Raw genomic sequence first — 23,572 nt, forward strand, 5'->3', positions numbered from 1 at the left:
CAACTCTTATGCACATGAGATTTTTGGGACTAGATTATTGCTTGCCAACAACATGAGTGCCGATGATGAGGGTATGAGGAAAATGGCTACCAATATGATGGCAAAATATGACAAATATAATGGAAACATTGATAATATAATTATTTTAGTGTTTGTAGCTGCTCTCCTTGACCCTAGGCATAAATGGAATTATGTTGATTGGATTGTGCGTGCTTCATATGATGCCACAAAAGCTACTCTCTTGTCACTAAAGATTGAAATGGTTTTTCAAAATTTGTTTGATTCTTATACTTGATCTATGCCTACACCAAAGACAAGTGGAGCTACTTCCTCCACTTCCACCTCTTCAACCTCTTCCATTTTTACTCAAAGTGGGACTCAAGGAATGGGGAAGGTGGACCTTATTGAACTAATGAATTCAAGATATCAGATGGAGATAGGTTGTTCATTAACCAATGTAAACAAAAGAGAGTTGGATAGGTATTTAGAAGATGCATGTGAACCTTATGATTCTAACTTAGATATTTTACTGTGGTGGAATGATCAAACAAAAAGGTTTCCATTCTTCTAAAGATGGCTAAAGATGTGCTTGCTATACCTATTTCTACCGTTGCTTCTTAATCTGCTTTCAGTACTGTGGTCGTATTCTTGATGATTTTCGAACATCATTGACTCCAAAGATGGCCGAAGCCCTTTTTCGCGCACAAGATTGGCTTTGTATTTCAGAATTCCTTTAGCAATAGAGAAGAGTAGAGCTGTTCAAAAGTGACCCGACTCGAAAATCCGAACCAAAACCAAAAGAAAACCGACCCGAAAATGTGTTTCTTTTTTTGGTTTATCGAACCGACAGTACCCAAACCGAAATTGTACCCAAACCAGTTGACAACCGAAAATGGGAAAGCTGAACCCGAGCTGTAACCGATTTTTGTAACCGACACATAATCGTTAACCGAGATTACCCGAACCTAATAATGACCGACACATAACCGTTAGAGGGTCAATTCTATCCGGCTAAAACCGACTTAACCCGAACGAATTTTAGATCGAACTGCTGTAAACCTGAACCAATTTTTAACATAGAAGTATGATAGACTCATATTCAATCATCTTATTTGTTAATCTAATAAAATGTTAGATATTTTAATAAATTAAATTTTATAAATACATGGTTTCCTATATTTAGAGTTAATAATCAATGGTCAATGTTTATTTAACTACTTTTAATCGAATTAGATAAATATTGATAGAACTTTATAATTTTAATTTCAGGTCAAACAAGTAAAAGTAACAAAGTAATAATGATTACTAATTGGTTTGCATTTTAACTATTTTGCTTTAAATAAAGGGAATCTTGTCATCAACTAAAAATTGACTAACAACTTAATTTGATATTGATTCGATCGATAGTAATTAGTAATACGTAGCTGAATTTTGCTTTAAAAAAAAACTCGAATCCGATCTGTACCCGACAAAACCGAACCAATTAGTAATCGATGACAACCCGAGACCGATTGACACTCGAAACGAACTTCAACCGACACCGAACTGATGCTAACCCGATAGCTTGAATAACCGAACCGTGACTAACCGACTCGACCCAAGTGTGACCCGTTGTAACACACAGCCGAAAAATAACCGATCCGAAATACAACCGAACCGAATGACACCTGTCCGAAACCTACCCGATCACCCGAATGAACAACTCTAGAGGAGAGTTTGCTTGCACTTGAAGAAATGGAGGAAGGTTAGTATAAATTTTTAATTATTTTTCAATTGATTATTTAATATTTAAGAGTAAAAATATTTTTCCTTTAACCTTATATTGTTCGACTGTTCGTGCTCTTGGTTTCGGTAATGCATTAACTTTGGAGCATCCGGAGGTCATAATCGATGAAACTCTTGACGTCGTTGAAGATGATTAATGGAGCTTGAAGTTTCAACTTATAAATTTTAATAGCTTGCTTTTAGTTTTTTAATAGGTAGATCTAAGATGTGTAACTTTATGAGTTTATGGAATTATGGTTGTATTTCAATTAACTAATCGTTGTTGTATTTTAATAGTTTATGACTAATTAAGTTAAGTATTTATAGAGATATAGTATTTGAATTATATATAAAAAAAATGTTAAAAGAAATAAGGAAAAAAAAAGGTTTTAACAAAACCGGGTACCCGGATTCGGAACCGGATCAGAATTTTAAGTATCCGAAAAATCGCGTACCCGGTTTTCCGGATCCGGGTCGACCCGGTATCCGGTTTTGAACACCCCTAGTCTTCAGTATATTTTTTTAGTTACAACGTTGGCTCGGATTACACTACAATATAATTTACTTTTAGTGGGATATATTTAGCGACATTTAATTTAAATGTCATTATTTTAAATTTCTAATAGTATATATAGTGAATTTAGTGACATTTATTAAATCCTTTAGCAACATAATAAAAAAATCATACTAAAGTTTTTTGCGACTAGTGACATTTCTCATAAATGTCACTATTAAACTATAGTAACAATTACATATACCATTAAAGGCCAAATAAAGTGTTACTAAATGAATTTATAGTGGAATTTAAAAAAAAAAACCAAAAATTATTACACTAAATATATAAATTAGTGACATTTTTTTAATGTCACTAAATCTAATGTCGCGAAAAGTTAAATTTGTTGTAGTGTTAGCTGAATTATGTTAGAGAATACTTTTTTGAAAAGTTGTATTTGATTTTCATTTTATACAAATATTTGATTCTTTTTTCAAGGTCATTAAGAGAATATGATTTGACTTGAACAATAATACACTCATTTCAAATATTGCAAATAATAATTTTTTTTAAAGTTTAAGGTAGGCTAGAAGTAAGGGTTAGAAACGAAGGCAACGATAATCAAACCTAATGCTTTAACTAAACCATGACCCAATTCTCATAAATATTACTGTCTTTGTTTTCTAATGTACTTCTCATTTAAAATATTTTTTTTAAAAAGAGAAATTTGATTAAGATTTTTAAGATATATATAGATGATAAAAAATATTCATGTAAGATTTCGTTAGATTCGTCTTAATTTATATTTTTTATAATTTTTTATGATGTGTATTTAGAGATATTAAGATTTAAAATTCACTTTGAAAACTATTCAAGAAAATAAATGGACATTAGAAAACGGAGGGAGTAACTTATATTGCTAGCTCTCTATTCAAGAAAAAAGTATATTAGATATAAAATTTATTTAAAATAAGGGAGTTAAAAAGCACTGCAATTATTATTTTTGCCTTTTTGTTTTAAAGAAGTTGGTACAAATATGTTATTTAGTTAATTAATTTATATTATTGAACTTTGATTGTTGGCACATAGATTTATTTATCAACGGAAATAAAAAATAAAATATTCAATTGCTTATGAATATGTTGGGTAACTAGGAAACATAAATGAATACTGAATGTTTATGATAAAAATAGCAAAACGAATCACTAATCTTCATTAGCTCTGAGAAAACATATAAGTTGGTAGACTAACATTTAATATACATCACGCTTGATTAACATTAACATTTATTTATATGTTAAAAATATTGTAAATAAAAACATGAAATATTAAGGTGAATACTATTAAGAGTAGTTTTACAATATAATTTAATCGGAATACGTTAGTGATGAGAGTCTTTAATAATGAGGTCCACTAGCATTTCATACAATTGAAATCAAACAATCGAGTCTCCAACCAAACATGCAAGCTATGAATAATTAATAGTCACACCCCACAAGGGTTACACATAAGCAAGTGTTGCAAGTCCAAACATGAGACCTTGAAACGGATATATACAAGCAGTCTATTTAATAATTAAAAATATTAATTAAATAAATTAAAATGTAACTAAACATGACATACTTGATAACTGCTTTTTTTTTTATTTTTTTAAATTAAATATTAGATCAACACATATTAAGTCGTTTGACGGAGGGTCAGTCTTAATAAAGAATTTGTTGTCACAAATAGGTTCACTTTTAAAGTGATATAATGTAGAAGTTATTGATTAGAATAATTAAGTAATTGTCAGTGTCGCTTGAAATGATAAAAAAGAGTAAAAGGGTTTCGTACAAAAGTGAAGGTTAATAAATCTAATAATGAAGGGAGGAGTACCATTATATGAAAGACTCAAGTAAAGTTTTGGGGCTAAAGATATAAATATATGATGTTCCTTTAGTGAAGTTATTTTTGTTCAAAAGATGTCCCAAAATAAAAATAACAATGATGGGAAGAACTTATAAAATTTTTTGTTTGGGGAAAATGAAAAGAGTAAATAAAAACAGGAGTATTATTCTACAACTCAAGATGCATGTAATTATAAGTTAAAGCATGGTACGGTAAGCGTTAAGTTTCATTATCAATGAAATATAAGGATAAGTGTTGGAGACTTTTCTTCCTTAATAGCAGTAATAGCAGTAATAGCCCAAGTGCACATCATAATTAATTAAAAGCCTAAGTACGAGGCGAATTCTATAAGGAGTGGGATTTATATTAAAGAGTTTGATTCAAAAACATAAATATAAAACAAATACACAAACGCATATAAATATAACAACTACTATAAACCCAAAAATAGCAAATAAATGCAAATAACTTAAAGAGAATAAACAAGATTAAAAAGAAGAAATGCCAGGTCTTCTCACCAAAATAATTGTTAGTGACCTTATACCCAAGGACATGAATATGTATTATTAGGAAGAATTATACATTCTGTTGCAAAAGACAATTTGATTGTGAGCATGTCATTTATCTTTTTTTCATTGGACAGTATTAATGAAATTTAACTAATTTACATTTTTTTGAATTACCATATTTACACATTTTCATTTTTGAAAAAAATTATACATTTATGGATGCAACAAATCACAATTATTCCAATTGCACTATTATATATAAATGTATAGTTTAGAAAATTATACTGGAAAATAGATAAAATACTATATTTACATTGATAGAAAATTAAACTGCAAATTAAATTACATTCATTGCAATTATACTGCAATATATTAAATTACTAGAAGTACATAATTGTCCTTTTTCCAACAATAGTTGTTAAAGACTAGAATGACATAAAATTTATTTAATTTGATCATTGAAATCAGTCATTTACATTGTTAGACTACTTTAATTAGAATTTTGAATTTTAAGAAAAATGTCAAAAATATTAAACCAGATGACAATTATAAAAACAAATAAATTAATGCAAAAAAACAGCCAACTTCAATCAGTGTGTAGGCAATCAGACTATCTTAGCTACCAAATATAGTGCAATAAAAGTCAATCAACTAAAAATATTGTCTGATTTTCTAATAGAAAAAATGTATAAACACTTTCATGGTAGAAATTACAACACAAATAGCCCCAAGTGGCCATTCCAATTATTTGATCATACCATTTCTCTTCTTTAAACCTTTAGTATTGTTTAAAAATATTTTCTAGAATAACCATGAGTTTATATTACATTCAAGAAATTCAGAGAGACAAGGGAACATGGAAAATTAATGACTATTAATAACAGTCATGAACAATTTTACGTCGCCATTTCTAGAGTGACAATCAGGAGATGACTAAGATATGCGACAAGGATGGTGAAATATGAGAACGTACTGAGAATATAGTATATAAAAAGGTGTTTCAAATCCTATAAACTCTTTATTTAACAACCTATTTTTGGTTTCTTTATATATAATTCGTTTTCAATTACAATATATATATATATATATATATATATATATATATATATATATATATATATATATATATATATATATATATATATATATATATATATATATATATATATATATATATATATGTAAATACTTATTACCCACCTTCATTTTATATTTTTATTAGTTTAAAATTTCATTAAAATATTAACATACTTAAAAATCCGTGCATTGTACAGGTTTCTATACTAGTACATCTTCAATACTAGTGTTTTCTTTCAAGCAACTAACAAAAAATTTCTAAGTCATGTTCAAATGCTTATTCTCATGTAGACACATCTCAAGACAAAGAGCACACATTCATCAATTTCTACCACAACACCTACCTATTCTCATTGAGATGTAATAATTTCTCAGCATGGATTATCGATGAAAATTGACTCTCGCCCTCAATACAACAATATCACTAACCCAAATTAAACCATGAACCACATATCCAAGCCAAAGATGAATAAAATCAAAGCATTTCAACTATATACATAGTGATAATTCCTTGCCTACGCCAAAACAAACTACTTATAAATGGTTTGACTAACGCTAAAACAAAATGAAAACATTAATTCATAAAAAAAAAGATGAATAAAAACATTAATTCATAGCAAAATGATAATTTTAAAACTCTAACAATGTCATAACAACAAAAAGAAGACATATAGCATTATTAACTAAAACTCATGATTGAATTTTAAAGGGGCAATATTAGAAATAAATTAAAGGCAATAAGTAGAAATAAAGATTACTCTTATTGGATTTAATCCAAGGAAGAACCATATGTAGGGGATGAATAATCAAAGAAATCCATGAGTGAACTCCATAAAGCTCTAATGCACACCAAGTATTTGATAATATTCTTCAATAATTTGGATGAATTAATATCCAAAATACAAGCTCCAATTGATATCCAATAACTCAAATACAACCTTTGATTTCCATTAAAGTGTTTGATTTCTATTAAAATGTTTGAATTGCAAATTGCAATGATAATTCTAAGTACAAGATGAACTAAGGAAAAAATTTATCATGACACAACTTAAGAACAGAAAAGCTAAAAGATGTATGTCAGAGTCTTAATTTCAGAAGATTAGAGTCGATCAACTACATAAATCAATATATCAATTCCAATAGTTTTTTATGTGGAATTCTTCTTAGCTATTCATTTACATTTTCAACCATCTCAACTTTAAGTCTAGAACCTTCATATATCATTTTCCACTTCTTCCCTTTTAGTCATCTTAAGACCTTGTCATTTCAAGTCTCTCGAGCTTTAACATACAACTTTCTATGATTATTATCAAATTGTGAATACCCTATTATTGCATATGCCCAAACCATCCCAAATGATTTTCTTTAATATTTTCCTCATCATATGCAACTTCAAATCCTTTTTTAAAGTAAATATGAACCCTAAATTTCTTACCTTCGACCAGCTTGCTATACGTATAAATTGCACTTATAGTAAATGATATTTCACATCATTACACGCACTCTAAATTTAGGTTTGAGTTCAAACACGGGCCCTGTTTTTAAGGGTCTAGAAAGTTGCGTTTATCTTACGTAGATCCTTATAACGGGCGTGTCCAAACTTGACTCAAAAAATTTATTTTCACAAGTGTATTTGATGGTCTAGTAGGCCATAATCTGGATCGTACTCTTAGGGTGGTCCTAAATGTTTTAGAAACTTACATGAAAGTAATAATATAATTTTATTTAGTTTAAATCAAAATTTAGGGTTGCCAATTGGATTAATTTAATTGGATTAGAATTGATTTCTTAATACTTTATTTTTTTATTTTAAGTAAATGTTAAACATTTTATTTTATTAATTTTTATACCTAAATAAGAGTATTATGAGACGATTAGCTAATCTTTATAAAAAAAGTTTTGCAAAATAAAGATTAGCTAATCTTTAGTTGTTTTTCTTATTATTGATAATTTAGGCAATTACTTGATAACAATAAGAAAAACAACCAAAGATTATTGTATGATTACTCCTATAAATTTAATAGAAAAATGTATTTTTATTAAATTGTAATCGGGTTTAGACGATTGATAAGTGAATTGCATTCGATAAATAACTAAACATAACATACATATTATTTTCACTTAGAAAAATGACATAAAGTACAATGCATTCGATATTGAGTATGTACGTATTCATTACTAGCTTAATTATTTTTGTTCGGTATTTATACATGTATTTGTCAATGTTATTGTCATTGTCGTTTTGTTTTGCCATTATTAAGTGATAAAATGAAATTAAAAATAATACTTATAATACTTTAAAATGTAAATTATTTAATACAAACTGTACATTACATGAACAAATATACTACTTTATAATACTACTTTTATATACACACGGTTTTTATCTAAATAACTTTTAGCCTTACATTCAATTATCATTTGGCAGGTTAATGATGGAATGCTGTACACTTGATTCTTACAGCAACTGTTCTAAAAGTGTAATATTATATTTAAAGCCGGTCTTCTGAATGACCGTCTCTCTGAGAGATATATCTCAAGTCCAGTCCACTAAAGCTTAATGTCTATTTTTATTTACCATTTTTCTTTATAAGTCGTTCCAAGTAGAGATGATCTCTCAAAGAGACCGTCTCTCACAAGAATTTGTGTTATACTTAAAAGGTGCAGCTAATTAACTACATAAGCAATATTCTACTGATTGGACTTTTTTGGCTTTTGGGAATTGGGCTTATGTCACTTTTCCCTTTTGGGCCTTATAAGATTCTTTATTTTTGGAATTTTTGAAATAGATAACGGAAATTATCAAAAAAAAATACATTAAGCTATGTTTCAACTTATTTCAAAAAATAACCGTGAAATCCTCAAGCTTGAGGGTCGTATTATGCTCATAGTTACTAACTGCAAACAAGTGTTTTACTCAAAAAAAGGCCAAGTCTGATAATACCTTATTTTGTGTAGTTTTCCATTTCAATTTCGGTTTTATTAAGTAGAATTTAGATTTTATTATATAACAATTAGAGAAATTACTTTATAGAATAGTTTTAAAAATGTAATTCTCTAGATGATAATTCTAGCTTTATTAGAAGGTCATTATGTAAATATATCATTTCAAGCAAGGAAGAAGAGCAAGCAAAGAATCGGATTAGACTAGGATGCGCGGCCCGTGGAGTTTTATGCGGCTCGTGCGTGTGCGGCACGCGCACGTCAGTCTGTAGGCTGGGCGGCTATTTCACTTTTTCCATTTCGGCTTTCATTTTCAATTGGATATTTAGAGGGGTTTAGGAGGCGACTTGCAGAAAGGAATGATGAGCAAATTCAATGGCAAGAAGCTTCATCAAATCTTTATAAATAGGCAAGAAAGCTTATTGAGGGCAGCTTGTAATTTTTCATTAAAATACTTCTTCTACTTCATTTATGTTTTGTCATGGTTATAGAGCTTCAAGCTTAAATTTTCATTTCTTGAGGAAGGTTGATTGGAAACTTCTAATTACTCATTGTAAGAATCCCTCTACTTAATATACTTTTGATTATTGAAAAGTTCTTATTATAATCTTATGAATATTGTTTGAATTGGAAATCAACTATTGTACTTATTATTGCAATATTCATTTATGCTAAATCTATTTGCAAAATCAGTTAGTCTTGTACTTGGATTATATGGTAGCAACTAGTTCTAATTGTGAATGCAGATTATGAATGATTAGAATCTAAATGAACTTTTCATTTTGATTGAAAACTATTTGCTTGAATAGTTTTAGCAAACCTATTGATTCTCTTTTCTTAAAGCTATTGTTGGATTGAATTTTATCTCTGATTGGAGTGAATTAACTAATGATAAGAGCTTTACATTCAAACTGATTTTGATGGTTAGCTACACTTAAGGAGAATAAAAGTATAATCATCTTCACGATAGGTAGTCAAAAGTGAATTTCTTAAGTAAAGTATTCAATGATCAATGAGAAACAAGAAGTATACAATCAACTTAACTCAAGATATCCTTTCCATTGATTTTTAGAAAACACCATTGTTATAGATTTCACTTAGTTCATTGCTTGTTCAAGTTATTTTATTTTAGAAAGACAAATCAAAACCCCCTTTTTCTTTGTGTTATTGATTGTTTTCAATTTCATCTTCCGAAGCAGATATTATACTAAAACCTTCTCAAATCCCATCTCTCTGTGGATACGAACCTTACTACCCTACTACATTAAGTTGTATTTAGAAAGTAAGTGAATTTATTTTTGGTTAGAGTTTAGGCGACTGAGAAATAACTTACCAAATTTTGGCGCCGTTGCCGGGGAGAATTGGCGTGTTTGTATGTTTTAGTGTGAATTGTGATTGTGTGTTTTTATTCCTTGTTTATGGTACATACTCGTAACTCTAACAAGGAGGAATTACAGTACGATCCCGAATTGGAACTAACCCTTTTCAGGTTAAGGAAGGAATTGAGAAACAATTTTCTAGAGTTACCATTTGCAGAAAAAGTAGAAGGAGAAATGGCTCGTAGGGAGAATCGTACCTTGAAGGAGCTCACTTCTCCCAATATTGATCAATAGCCCTTGTGCATTATATATCAACAAGAAGATGAAGGTGGCACTTTTGATCTTAAATTGGGTTTAATCCATTTACTACCTTCATTCCATGGGTCAAATGGAGAGGATTCCAACAAGTTTTATTTGAATTTCATGTGGTTTGTGGTGGTATGAGACCAAATGGAGCAATAGAGAGAAGGCGAAACTTAGAGCATTCCCTTTTGCCCTAAAGGATGCGGCTAAGGATTGGCTTTATTACTTACCACCAGGTTGTGTCACCACTTTGGCAGAGATGAAAAAGAGATTCCTTGAAAAATACTTTTCAGCTTCAAAATCATCCACTCTAAAGAAAGAAATCAACAACATTGAACAAAATAGTGATGAATCATTTTATGAGTATTGGGAAAGATTTAAAAGGTTGTGTGCGAGCTGTCCCTATCATGGGTACCACGATGAAGATCTCATTATGTATTTTTACAATGGGCTTATCAATGATGATGTAAGAATGATAAATTCAGCTAGTGGAAGTTTCATTCTCAATAATACACCGGAAGCTGTAAGGGTATTGATTGAAGAACTGGCTGAAGGTTTTAGGCAATTCAACAAGAGATCCCACGATAAAAGAGCAATTAGAGAAAATGTTAGCACTGAGTCTAAGGTTGGCAAACTAGAAGACCAATGCAAGCATTAACATCAATGATGAGAGATTTCATGGTTAAAGAAAAAGCACAACAAGTGAAGTCATGTGGCATTTGCCCTTTTAATCATCCTACAGATTCTTTCCCTTAGTTATAAGAAGAAGGTAATGAAGAAGTTAGTGCAATTTGGTTTCAAAACAAAGGGTTTCAAAAAAGAAATGATCCGTTTTCCAGTACATACAACCCAGGGTGGAGAGACCATCCAAATCTCAAGTATGGGAATCCTTCAAGAAATCAACAACATCATCAACAACAATCATTCTTCAAGCCACAATAACAATCCTATTCTAGACCCCCACATCACAATCAAGGATCAAGTTTGAATTCCAATATGTCCACCGAAGAAATGTTGAATACTCTAACAAAGAACATGATTCAATTCCAAGATAAGACTCGTTCCAGCATTAAGAACATTGAAAGACAAATGGGTCAAATCTCAAGAGCAATTAGCAAGTTAGAGGCTCGAGATTCAGAAAAATTGCATCAAAATCAGAACCAAATCCAAGGATAAATGCTAGTGCTATGACTCTTAGAAGTGGAACAGAGTTGCAAGGTAATGAGAGAACCATTGCAAGAGATAAAGAACTCCAAGAAGAAACTGTTGTGCATGAACATTCACCATCAGAAAATCAAGCAACCCTGTTACAAGAAGAGAAGAATGTTATAACTACACCCTTACCACCATATGAACCGGTTCCACCTTTTCCAGAGGCATTGAAGGAAAGGAAAAAGCATGAAGTTGACAAGGACATCTATGAGGTTTTCAAGAAGTGTGATGTAAACATCCTTCTCTTAGATGTTTTGAAGAAAATTCCAAGATATGTCAAATTTCTTAAAGAACTTTGTACGGCAAAAAGAAAGCAAAGATTAAAGAGAATTTAAAAGGTGAAGATGAGCAAGCACATTTCAGCCATATTTCAAAGAAAGTTACCGCCTAAATGTGGAGATCCAGGTATGTTCACTATCCCTTGTATTATAGGTGAGCTTACATCTCAAAAAGCTATGTTAGACTTAGGAGCATCAATCAATATGATTCCATATTCACTATATAAGTCTTTGAAACTTGGTACATTACATGAAACAAGTGTTGTGATATAATTAGCTGATAGGTCTAACGCATATCCTAAGGAAATAGTAGAGGATGTCTTAGTTAAAGTAGGGGATCTTATATTTCCTACAGATTTTAATGTTTTAGATATGGAACATGATAAACATGCAACACCTATCTTACTAGGTAGACCTTTCATGAAAACTGCCAAGACTAAGATTGATGTAGATACAGGATCACTTACCATGGAATTTGATGGTAGTGAGGTAGAGTTTGATGGTAGGAGATGCATAGACACTAATCTCTTGCTAAACTCGGATAAATGCCATTTTATGGTTGAGCAAGGAATTGTGCTAGGTCATGTAGTGTTTGCAAAGGGTATCGAGGTAGATAAGGAAAAAATTGACATCATACAATCTTTACCCTATCCCACTAATGTTCCAGAAATACGATATTTTCTTAGTCATGCAGGTTTCTATCGTAGGTTTATTGAAGGCTTCTCCAAGATTGCATTTCCATTATACAGGTTGATGCAAAAGGATGTAGAGTTCATTTTTTATGAAAGTTGCAAGAAGGCATTTGATACGATAAAGAATAGACTCATCTAAAAAAATTTCATGTATTTCTTGATTTGAAGTTAAAAAATTACTATTCGAACTATTCTTCTTCAGAACTTAAAGGATGAAGTCAAATCAGTTTTTACTTACATCTTTAAACTTAAAAAAAAATAAATATACTTGATAATCAGTAATCCAAAGCACATTAATGCATATTTGTAAGATCACACAATCTTACGATCCGATTCTACCACTTTTGATCCTACCTCTTCATCTTCCTAGGTAGAATCTCTATCCTAACAACTTTGATTAAAAGGATCACTGAAGTTTTATGACTCAGGAAGTTACTATTAAAACTTGGTTTTCCACCTCGTAAATATTGTAAGTTTTATTGTGACAACAAGGCAGTGATAGTATCTTTGAGATTTTGGTTCAACACAATCGGACCAAGCATATATGGAGATTCATAGACACTTCATTAAAGACAACCTATGAAGCAAAAGCGATAAGTCTTTCGCTTGTGCGATTAAAGGATCAATTGGCTGATATCGAACCAAACCATTTGCAACGTTTTTAGACATTTTATTCAATTTGGATGTTGAAGACCCCACAACCACTCTTGAGGGAGAGTGTTAGGAAATTAGAATATTTTGTATTGTTATTTTATGAAAACAATTGTTTTTTATTCCCTTCCTAGGGCGTTAACAAAGCATTGATATAAAGTGGAATCTTCATAGAATTACTCGAGGGAGCCTACAATATATATTGGAGGTGTTCAAAATAGACTTAATGATTTAATAATTACCCGATCTTTTAACCCAACCCCACTTGAACTGGTATTAAAATAAATTTAAAATTATATAAAAACTAATATAGACACAAAACTTTATTAAGAGAAATGAGTAGAGAAAAGTTTAAATGATTTCTATAATGGAAAAAGAAGGAAAAAAAATACTTTATTTTATTTTTAAAAGCTGTGGTTTATAGTATTGTTCTCAAATTATTAGTATTATTAAACACATGCAATATATCTCCAACAATATTTATGTGCCCATGCAAATTCATCTGAACTCCGTACATGGCTGTGTTGTCCATTGGGTCAGACTCTTTAATTGTTTTTGTTCATCTTTTTTGAGCTCAAGAGAGTAAAAAAGGAGGAGCCAATTAAAATACAAAGTAATACTCCCTCCACATCATTTTAATTTGTGAAATTTTCTTATTTGTCAAAACTATATTAATTGTCACATTTATATTTTTGTCAATTTTTTTTATCTAAATATCCTTCGTTTACACACGTAATTACGAATATACCTCCATATACCCTACTTACCCAACTACTCTTAACTACTTACCCTTCACTACTTATCCAACTACCACCTTTTTAATGGACCCTACACCACCCTTAATAATCGTACCCAAATAAATGGGACAATTAAAATGATGTGGAGAGACTATTAAAGTTAGTGGTATATATTTTACTTTATCAGTACTTTTTCTTAGGCATGCTATACTGATTGAACATAAAGATTCAAAATTATTTCATTCTTACATGAATAATACTTATAGGAAATGGAAAAAAAGTTCGACTTTCTTCTACAAGTATTATAACTAAAGAAAAATTTATATAGAATTGAATTTTATTACGTTAGTCCGAGAGTAATTACTATTTGTTTAAGAAATATTAATTATCGTCTAGTTTTTAATTTTCCTCAACTTACAATGTAACAAAAAAAATTTTAATATTAAAAATAAAGCTAAGCCTATCATCATCATCATCATCATCATTTTACTTAATGTATCACGCTCATAGAAAATTATGATCAAGGTCTGAAAAATAAAGAAAGGCGACAACTCATACTCATAAAAAAGAGTGTGGCCAAAAAGTCATTTGGCTCAAGAACGATCCATAGATGAATGCTCAGAAAAAACTTCAGAACTCAAAAACATAAAAATAAATAAAAGCATATAAAAATAACTACTTAATTAAAAACGAATAAAAGAAAGATATGTGAAAGACAAAGTCAAAAACAAAATATAAGAGTATATTTCACTAGCCATCTATACAAACCAATCTTTTGGTTTTTTTTTTTTTTTTTTTTTTTTTTTTTTTTTTAAATTTCATGAAGAAATATATATGATAGACTAAAAAAGCTACAAAAATTATTTCATAAATATTTCAATATATAAACCCTAGAAAAAAAATACTATATATATAGGTTATTCATAACATTTAACCCAAATTCTCTTTTCCTCTAATAAATTAATAATTAATTAATTCCATCGAATTATCAATAGAACACCACCAATAAGTGCTCCTCGCTCATTGTCGGTCTTAAGTCAAGATAAAGAACAAATGTGCGCAGTAGATTTATGATAATGAGTTCATTAAAACCTAATCACATGTCATGACAATCGAGATAATTATCAATGAGAAGTTGAGGAGAATTGGCAAGATGTTGCATTACATCAACTTGAGCTTTTAGTGAAACAATATAATCAAGAGTTTCCTTAACCAAAGAGTATTCATCTAAGGATTCTCCACCAGGAATTAGCCCTTTTAGAATTTGTGTTCTCTTCTTCACCAACCTCTTTGCTATTGACCTAGCTTTCACCTTATAATTAAGACTTCTATTTTTAGAAACTCCACATGAATTTCTAGGGCCATATTTGTACATCTTCCTTGAAGTCGTTTTTGTACGCTTGTTAATGCACTGATTAACTCTGATCGTTCTTGTTTTCGACTTAGATAAGAATGTTACATTGGAGAAGAGATTACCTTGCAAGATTTTCTTAGCAAAATTCGCGGTTTCGCTATCTTTAGAGGCCTTGTTGATGAGGGCACGGCTCCAATTATAATTTGATCTTTTACTATTTATAGTAGTGGAAGCCATGGCTAAATCAGCTGATAGTTTTATGGCTTTCTTTCTTTGTAATAATGGCATGTTTTCTTTTAAAGAACTGCATATTTGAAGACCATTTATCCATTTCTTCAAGATTTCTTTTTTGAGAGAGTTATAATTCTGCATTCTATTGGAACAAATAAGTATTGCATCTTAGTTATACATTTGTTTATATAAATAAATATTTCAACTATTTTTTTAGAGGAAAACGTTTCAAAGATAATGAAACAAGTATTTTGATGTCTCATGTGAATGCATGTGAAAATTGGCCAATTAGCTACTACCATTTAATGGAGTTAAGTTGTCAATTTGTCATATTACTAACTTAAAATTAATATTGTGCTAAGGTGACAACAAATTCTATGTAGTGTTTTCAGTTTATCTTATTTGAATGTAACTAAAATATAAATAAAATACAAACATTCAAGCAAAATCATGAATATGACAAATTATGTGCATGCTTTATATATATATATATATATATATATATATATATATATATATATATATATATATATATATATATATATATATATATATATATATATATATATATATATATATATATATATTAAAAAAAACCATCTAAAAACTGAAAGAAAAATACACACAAGACAATATAATCCACAAAAATATAGATTTCTATATAATTAATGGTAAGAAGTAAAGGGCATATGTTGAACAAAATCAAACAATGTCGATTATATTTTAGAAAATGTACTGCTTAATGAGGTAAGATTCCTATCGGGTAATACTGTCGTATAACAAATTTCTACCAACTTAAACAATATATATTAGTATTTATGGATATATGATTTTATATATAAAAGTTGAATGTTATCTGTCGACAACATTGACGGGCCATAGATCCGCCTTCACTGAAAACTAATATAATAGAGGGAAAGGGGAAAAAGCGCTAAAGAACTTAAGGGAAAATGAAGATAATTCATACCTTAGAATTAACAAAAAAAAATTGTTCTGCTGTGAGATGGAATAAACAATAAGGAAGGAAGGAAGAAAAAAGAATGGAGGCACATGAGAAGGAAGAGAAAGGTGCAGAAACATACCATTTATTTAGTTAAGAGAAAATGTGGGCCTTGATTGGAAAGACACAGCACATGCAAGCACATGGGTGGGCTGTGCCCTACCACCCCAAGCCCTGGAAGACATGCCAAAAAACTTTCAAAATTTAGTCATTTCTCCCCTTTTGTGGGAATTTTGTTAATTACTTGCTTTAAACTTGTTTTTCTAACTTGAAAAAGATGATATTTGAATGGTTTATGACCTGATTTGTTTTATAAAGTCCTTTATTTGAAGAATTATAAACTCATAGTGAAAGTCTCTTTTGTTAAAGATGCAAATTAATATATTAAATATATTATATTTATGCGAGAATTGAATTTTTGACTTCAGTGCATGTTATAGAATAATTGTAGCAAATTATGTAAAATACGAAATTTGTTTCACAAATTACGGTTATTTGGACCTGTTCATGGGTTATCAACTGATAAGTCAGTTGTTTAAGCTAGTAGTTATAAAGGCGCAGTGCAAAAAATAATTGTTTGATGTTAGTTGTTTATTAAACAAAAATGGGTTAAAAAAATAAAAAACAATGAAAAAGCTACTCCTAATATAGCTTTTTAGTTTTGGTATTTCGCTAGACTTTAAACTATTTACCAAATACTATTTTGGTTATTTGATCAACCAAAAAAAGCAAAATAAAAAAATCAACAAATAAATTCAAAAAAAAATTTATTTATCAAACGCACCCAAACAATGACTATTATTAGGGTATATATAGCTTATCTTGGAGCCTTAACTATCAGGTTAAAGTTTTTATTTAGTTTGTTACTTGACATGGTATTAGACCTAACGTGAGAAGGGTCACATGTTTGAATCTCGCACTCTCCTCTTTTAAAGTATCGCACCGGGTATAAGGAAGGTTTGGGTCGTATCCACACCGTCAAGGAACCAACTCGACCAATTTAAGTTTATAGTTGAGGTCTCATGATATGTTATATACTCTAACACGTCCCCTCATACAAAGTCCTTTGGGTTAAAAATGTAAACGCAACATAGACCCTCTTCATATGTGACGCTGAATATACACTTTAAATAAGGGGCAATTGAGATTATTCAAACTTATGTATTCTTGTCACGTTGATTTTGATACCACGTCAAGAAATCAACTCAACCAAAAGCTTAACTTGATGGTATGGTTGAGGCCCAAGAAATATTATATACTCTAATGCACACTACAACTCAATTTGCTTTCTTGTGAGCTAGGAGCGTGTTAAAGTATATAACAATATGTTAGAGCCTCAAACGTGCATTAACATAATATTTTGATTGAATTGGTTATTTACATAAATAAGTTAAGTTTAGAGTGGTTTGGTCATAAAATATTATTGTGTGGACACCATTGTAATATTATTATTTTTGTGATGGATGAAATAAATATATTACACTTAAAAGTTACAAATTACCGATTATAAATCCCAATATATGTTGGGTATATACTGCTCAAAGTATACAAGTGAATAAGAAAATAAGGAGTTAGTCGCAACACCAAATCCTATATTACATCATAGGTTAGAAAATCATTAGAGAAAATGAAAAAGGATATTTAATTATATCTTTTTGTAGAGGGTGACTAGTGGAGAAAACAACATTTATACTTTTCTGTAGGAAGTGACTGGTGGAAAAAAATATATTTATACTTTTTTGTAGGGAGTAACTAATGAAAATTAAATTTTTATCACAAAAATGAAAGAAAAAGTCATCAATTACTGAACTAACTTATAATCTTATTTTAAGAGAGTATTTACACAAACAAAAACATATAACATCAAAATGATTAATAACCGAGGTATGTTCTTGATAATTCCTTTATGAATTACTTCATGAGTTTACGTAAAATTACATGTTTAAAAGTACATAATTTCTTTCCTTAGCATTATATTTGGATAATATTTTAGAAATGAACGGAATGAGTGAAGGGCTATAAATGAGAGGAAAAGATTTAACAGGAAGGGAAAATAATTGATTTTTTCTTCCAAATTCTTTTAATGTTGAAAGAATTTGTTTAATTAGTACAAATGATAAAGACTTCTTCAGTCAAATTCATTTTCTTCCCTTTATTTTCTTTCCTTTTTATCACCATTTCCTTTCATTCGAACACAGTGTAAGAGTCAATCTCGGAGAGGTTTTCAGCTAATTTTGTAATATAGGGTTTGTGATTTGTAGTTTAGATATATTAACTTATATCTCTCCTTATGAGCATACATGTTTGATTTGCTTTTGGGCGGATATTTATTAGTTACTCATAATTTATACTATTTTAGTATTTGTGACCTATATCTTATAAAATAGTTAAATGAGAATTTATTTTATTTGTCTTGATATAAATTTTATTACATTTTTTGTAAAAAAATTAACTTTTTTATTACTTTTTAATTATATATGTACGATTAGAGATACTAAAAATTGATTAGTGTAAAGCAGAACCAAAATGGAATAGTTATGCGAGAATGGATGAAATACATCTTATAAGTTATAATATAATATATACTAGAATGATTCCTGTATAAAACACAGATGCTATAAATATTTACTAATATGAATAATGATATTTTTTTATAAAATTAATTCATTTACAACATAAACTTAATTATGAAATCTTTGAAATTGTTATGATAGTCATAGTAATTGATAATTGAGACAAATAAAATTTAAAAAGTCTTCAACTATGATAGATAGAAGCGATAATTTAGTTGAAAAAATAGTCAAATTAGTTAGCTTATTCATTATAAGAGTATGATGATGATTTATTATCTAAGTTAAAATAAAAATTTACATGTATAATATCTTTTGGTTTATATAAGGAAATATAGTATTTCAATAGATCATCTCTCACACACACACATATATGTATATATATATATAGTCAATCAACAAATATTACATCTTTTAATAAGTTAATTATTTCCCTAAATATTTAGTCAAATATCAAAAGTTTTCCCGTCAATAATAGAAAAAATACGGAAAAACTTTAATAAAAGTGTGACACGTTTCTTTATTAGTATGCTTTATTTTATTGATTGATTTTTGATACTTGATATTCCTAAACTTTTCATTTAAATTCTTTCTTTATTTTACCGAACTTTAAAGTTGACAACTTGACAATGAGACCACTATTTATCTCATAATCTGACTAATAATAAGCTAATTAATTTCTTTCTTTATTTAATTTGATATGTTGTTTTCTTTCGAGCATTAATGTTTTTCTTTATCTCTCACTACAACAAACATTAAAAACTAATAAATTAAGAATATTACTAATTTTAGGGAACCAGACGAAAATTTGTATACCAATTTAATTTTCGGATGACTTTTAAAAAATTATTTTCTTCCAAAAAAAAACTAGAAGGGTTTCCCTAATATTATGCAAACCAAACTTTTGTTACTCGTTACTAGTAGAAAGTTTCACATTTTTAAATGCTCATTTATTTCATGCTTACATCCTTTTTTTGACTTTGGTAGATACATACCCATATGCTTTATGACAATTTTGTCAATGCCTTTTTGATCGGGAATCAATATATATGTCCATTTGGCTTGCCATGTTAAGCAATAATTAGTAGTAGATATTATAGTAATAATTATCAATCTAATATCACATACAAGTTAGAATTTGAGACAGAAAAATAATAGACAGATTATATTCGTATCCCTCCAAAAAGAGGGCAAAAAACAATTTGCACACTCAATTATTCCCCCAAATATATAAGATCCAGCAAAGAGAAATTTAATGAGTGACACATAGCTTGCCTGGAAATATTACATACAACTTGCCACACATATTAAACTGTAATTGATCCATATAAATAAGTAAATGAGTACACATAAGGGCTCGCTTGAATTGAGCATTTAAGGGGACAAAAAAGTCAAACTAATAGAATAAAGGCAAGTGACACGCAAATGAAGTAAATCGATATGCACTTATAGCATGAGAATACTTTGATTTAGGGTTAATTAGAATATATGTATTGTGTTTAACCCCAAAAATATCAATGGTAACATACTCTCACAAAACGGAGAAAGTCAAGCATTGGGCATGTGCTCATTCGAGCATCCCACTTTCTCGTACGAGCAACCCATTTTCTTGTTCAAGCAACGACATAACTCATAACATCATAGAAACATTAGGTATGTGCGTGCTTGTTCGAGCTTTAGAATGCTTGTTCGAGCTTTAGAATGCTTGTTCGAACAACATATCCTTTTAAGCTACCACCTTATGTACTTTCTTTAGCTCGTTCAAGTTAGTCACGTAAGCAAACCTTCTTAAAGTCTTAATGAACTTTTCTTAGAGCCTACGCCACGTGATCACTAGTTGATCATACCACGACTCAATGCATCCATATAACAATCTCCACCTATGGTTGAGTCCCACAAGCACATCTCTCTATTTTTCAACTCAGAAGAGGTTCTGAGCATATTCAACATATTTGACCGCACAGGGTTTAGAAAAATTGAAGGCATTTATATTAAATCATGTAGTATATGTTAAATGTTTAAATATACAAAGTTATTAGATTAATATCTAATATAAAAAATTGCACCGGACCTTCAAAAAATTTGTCAATTTTCACTTTGTCCCTACTTCAATTAACCTAAACACCTTTCTAAGACCTAGTTAGCATTTTAATTTTCAATATACCTTTTCTTAGGTAATCAAATTATTGAATCATTAATCAAATATAGTCATCTACGATTAGGGATGATAGCATCATAACACTACCTATTTTCAATCTCTATTATTAGAGTGGTGTTACTTAATGTCAAGAAACTAACTCAACTAAAAGTTTAACCTAATGGTTGAGGCCCTAAGATATGTTATATACTCTTATACGCTTCCTCACACGAGAGTGCTTTAGGCTAAAAGTGTGGATGCAGTACAAGCGCTCTTCATATTTGGCGCTAAATATTTCACTTAAAATGAAGGGTGGTTAAGATTTAAACCTGTGACCTTTTGTTACAATGGTTTCTGATACCATGTCAAGGAACCATCTCAACCAAAAGCTTAAACTTATGGTTGAGGTCCCAGAATATATTATATACTTTAACACGGTTCTCACACGATAGTCCATTAAGCTAAAAGTGTGGATGCACATACGCGCTTAATATTCCAAACCACTTAAAAGTATGCTTAACAATACCAAACCACTTATCCTTATAGTCAAATAAAAAAAATAATCTTCATTGGTTTAAAAAATTAGATAAAAGTTTTAAAAAAATCAATGTTATTATAATTGATACAAATATCTTTAAGTTTCCGTACCAAAGTAAACAAAATTAGGTTTATGGAAAAATCTTATCCAATCTCCATATATGAAAGTATGTGAGCAATAATTATTTTTTAATTACATAACCGTTTTATAATAAAAAAAAAAATGAATCATCAAATCATTGAAAATTTTTGTCAATAATGCAAATATAAAAAAATTGTGGTTTGAAGGAAAGAATTATTTAATATCATTGACTCCTACAATACATACTATGACTGATTGAGAATACAAGTGAGAAAGACCTTGCTGGTCTTTTTATTGACACACATAATTCGACTACCAAGCATTTACTTCCTCTTTTATTAGTAACCAATTAATTCTCCATTTATTTATACTATAATTTATGTACTAGTACTAGTATAGTAGTGTAGAGTACACATGTATGTAACTATGTAAATAAGGTATTGGATGCCTTGGCTCATGGCTGATAGCTGATAGTTAGTAGTTAATTGAATTAGTTTATCTGACAGTGAATTTTATTAACTGATTTTAACAGTTTATTTTGAACTTGCTATTAGGCGCAGCTTGTTAAAATATAGTTTACGTAACAATAAGTTGTTTCAACTTGCTAATTTACTAAACATCGATTTTAACGGTTTATTTTGAACACGCTAGTAGAAGCAACTTATGTCAAAATAAGCTAAAATAGCTAATTGACTATTATGAGTACAGATGAATGATGAATTACATACTTTTTGCATATGGAAGATGATTAATTGTTTTAAGGAAGGGGATATATATTTTTTATTTGAGGGTAGGATAGAGATTTCCTAAAAAAAGGAGAAAGGGAATTGATATCTCATATAAGTGGTGAGAATGGAGCCTAAGTTATTATGGTGAATGAGAAAAGGTTAACAAATCTTTGATGAGATGGAAAAGTCAGTTTTGTTTAATTGTATCGTGGACTTCTCTTTATTAATTCAGTAAAATTGAAAACTCTTTCAATGCACAATTTATTAGTAAGAAAGTGCATATAAAAATAAATTTTAAATAAAGATGTAATTACATTTTATTGATATAACATTGTACTATTTAGTCTATTCTTATAAAATAAAAAAGGATTTTGGAATATATTGTGCATTTAATGAAAATATTTTAGATTATTAATATATTAATTAAAATTCTTATATTTTTTAAGGAAAACTTGGGTAGTAGTAGTGTTATTAATTTTATAGTGATCTTTAACACTGTCAAAATAATACTTCTTTATCATATATCTTTTTGTTTCTTGAAGAAATGTTTGAGAAATTTAAATTTTGACGAATAAACTTTACTAATAAAAAATACTTTTACATAAAAAAATTTAGAAAAAATATATTCGAATAAACTTAATAGGAGATATCATGTAAATTTTAAATTCAAAATTTATAACATTTCAAAAAAAAATTTAAAGAATATATCTTGTTATGATATCCTACATACATATAAAGGAATAATTGTGTCATGTGATAAACATATGTAAGGATATCATTTGAAATTTTCCAATTTTGTTTTTCATTTAATTGTATAATTTTTCATTTTTACTAAATATTCTTTGAGAGAATCAAAAATAGTGCAAATATAAAGAGAATAAAATATTGCAAATAAATCTTTATCTTGTTTAGATTGATAGAGGTTCTCAAAAGTCCAATAAGGTTATACCTACCTTTCTTTGAGTTGTACAATTAAGACTTAAAAAAATTCTAAAAGAAACTGATCAATTATAAATATGAAGTACTCCTATAATCTTAAATTATCATAGTATAAGCTAAAACACAACA

The 23,572-nt window shown here is 29.2% G+C and overlaps 1 protein-coding gene across 1 annotated transcript; it reads right to left on the reverse strand.

The window, feature by feature from the left end:
• Window positions 1-14,910: 14,910 nt before the first annotated feature.
• LOC130824308 (transcription factor IBH1-like 1) lies at window positions 14,911-16,547 on the reverse strand. The gene is made up of 2 exons (XM_057689242.1): window positions 16,418-16,547; window positions 14,911-15,592 (listed from the first exon to the last, which is right to left on the reverse strand). The coding sequence occupies exons 1-2, from the start codon at window positions 16,528-16,530 to the stop codon at window positions 14,962-14,964; spliced, it is 744 nt and encodes a 247-aa protein (XP_057545225.1). The 5' UTR covers window positions 16,531-16,547; the 3' UTR covers window positions 14,911-14,961.
• Window positions 16,548-23,572: the final 7,025 nt, after the last annotated feature.

Source organism: Amaranthus tricolor, chromosome 9 (genome assembly GCF_026212465.1).
Source record: "Amaranthus tricolor cultivar Red isolate AtriRed21 chromosome 9, ASM2621246v1, whole genome shotgun sequence".
NCBI lineage: Eukaryota > Viridiplantae > Streptophyta > Magnoliopsida > Caryophyllales > Amaranthaceae > Amaranthus > Amaranthus tricolor.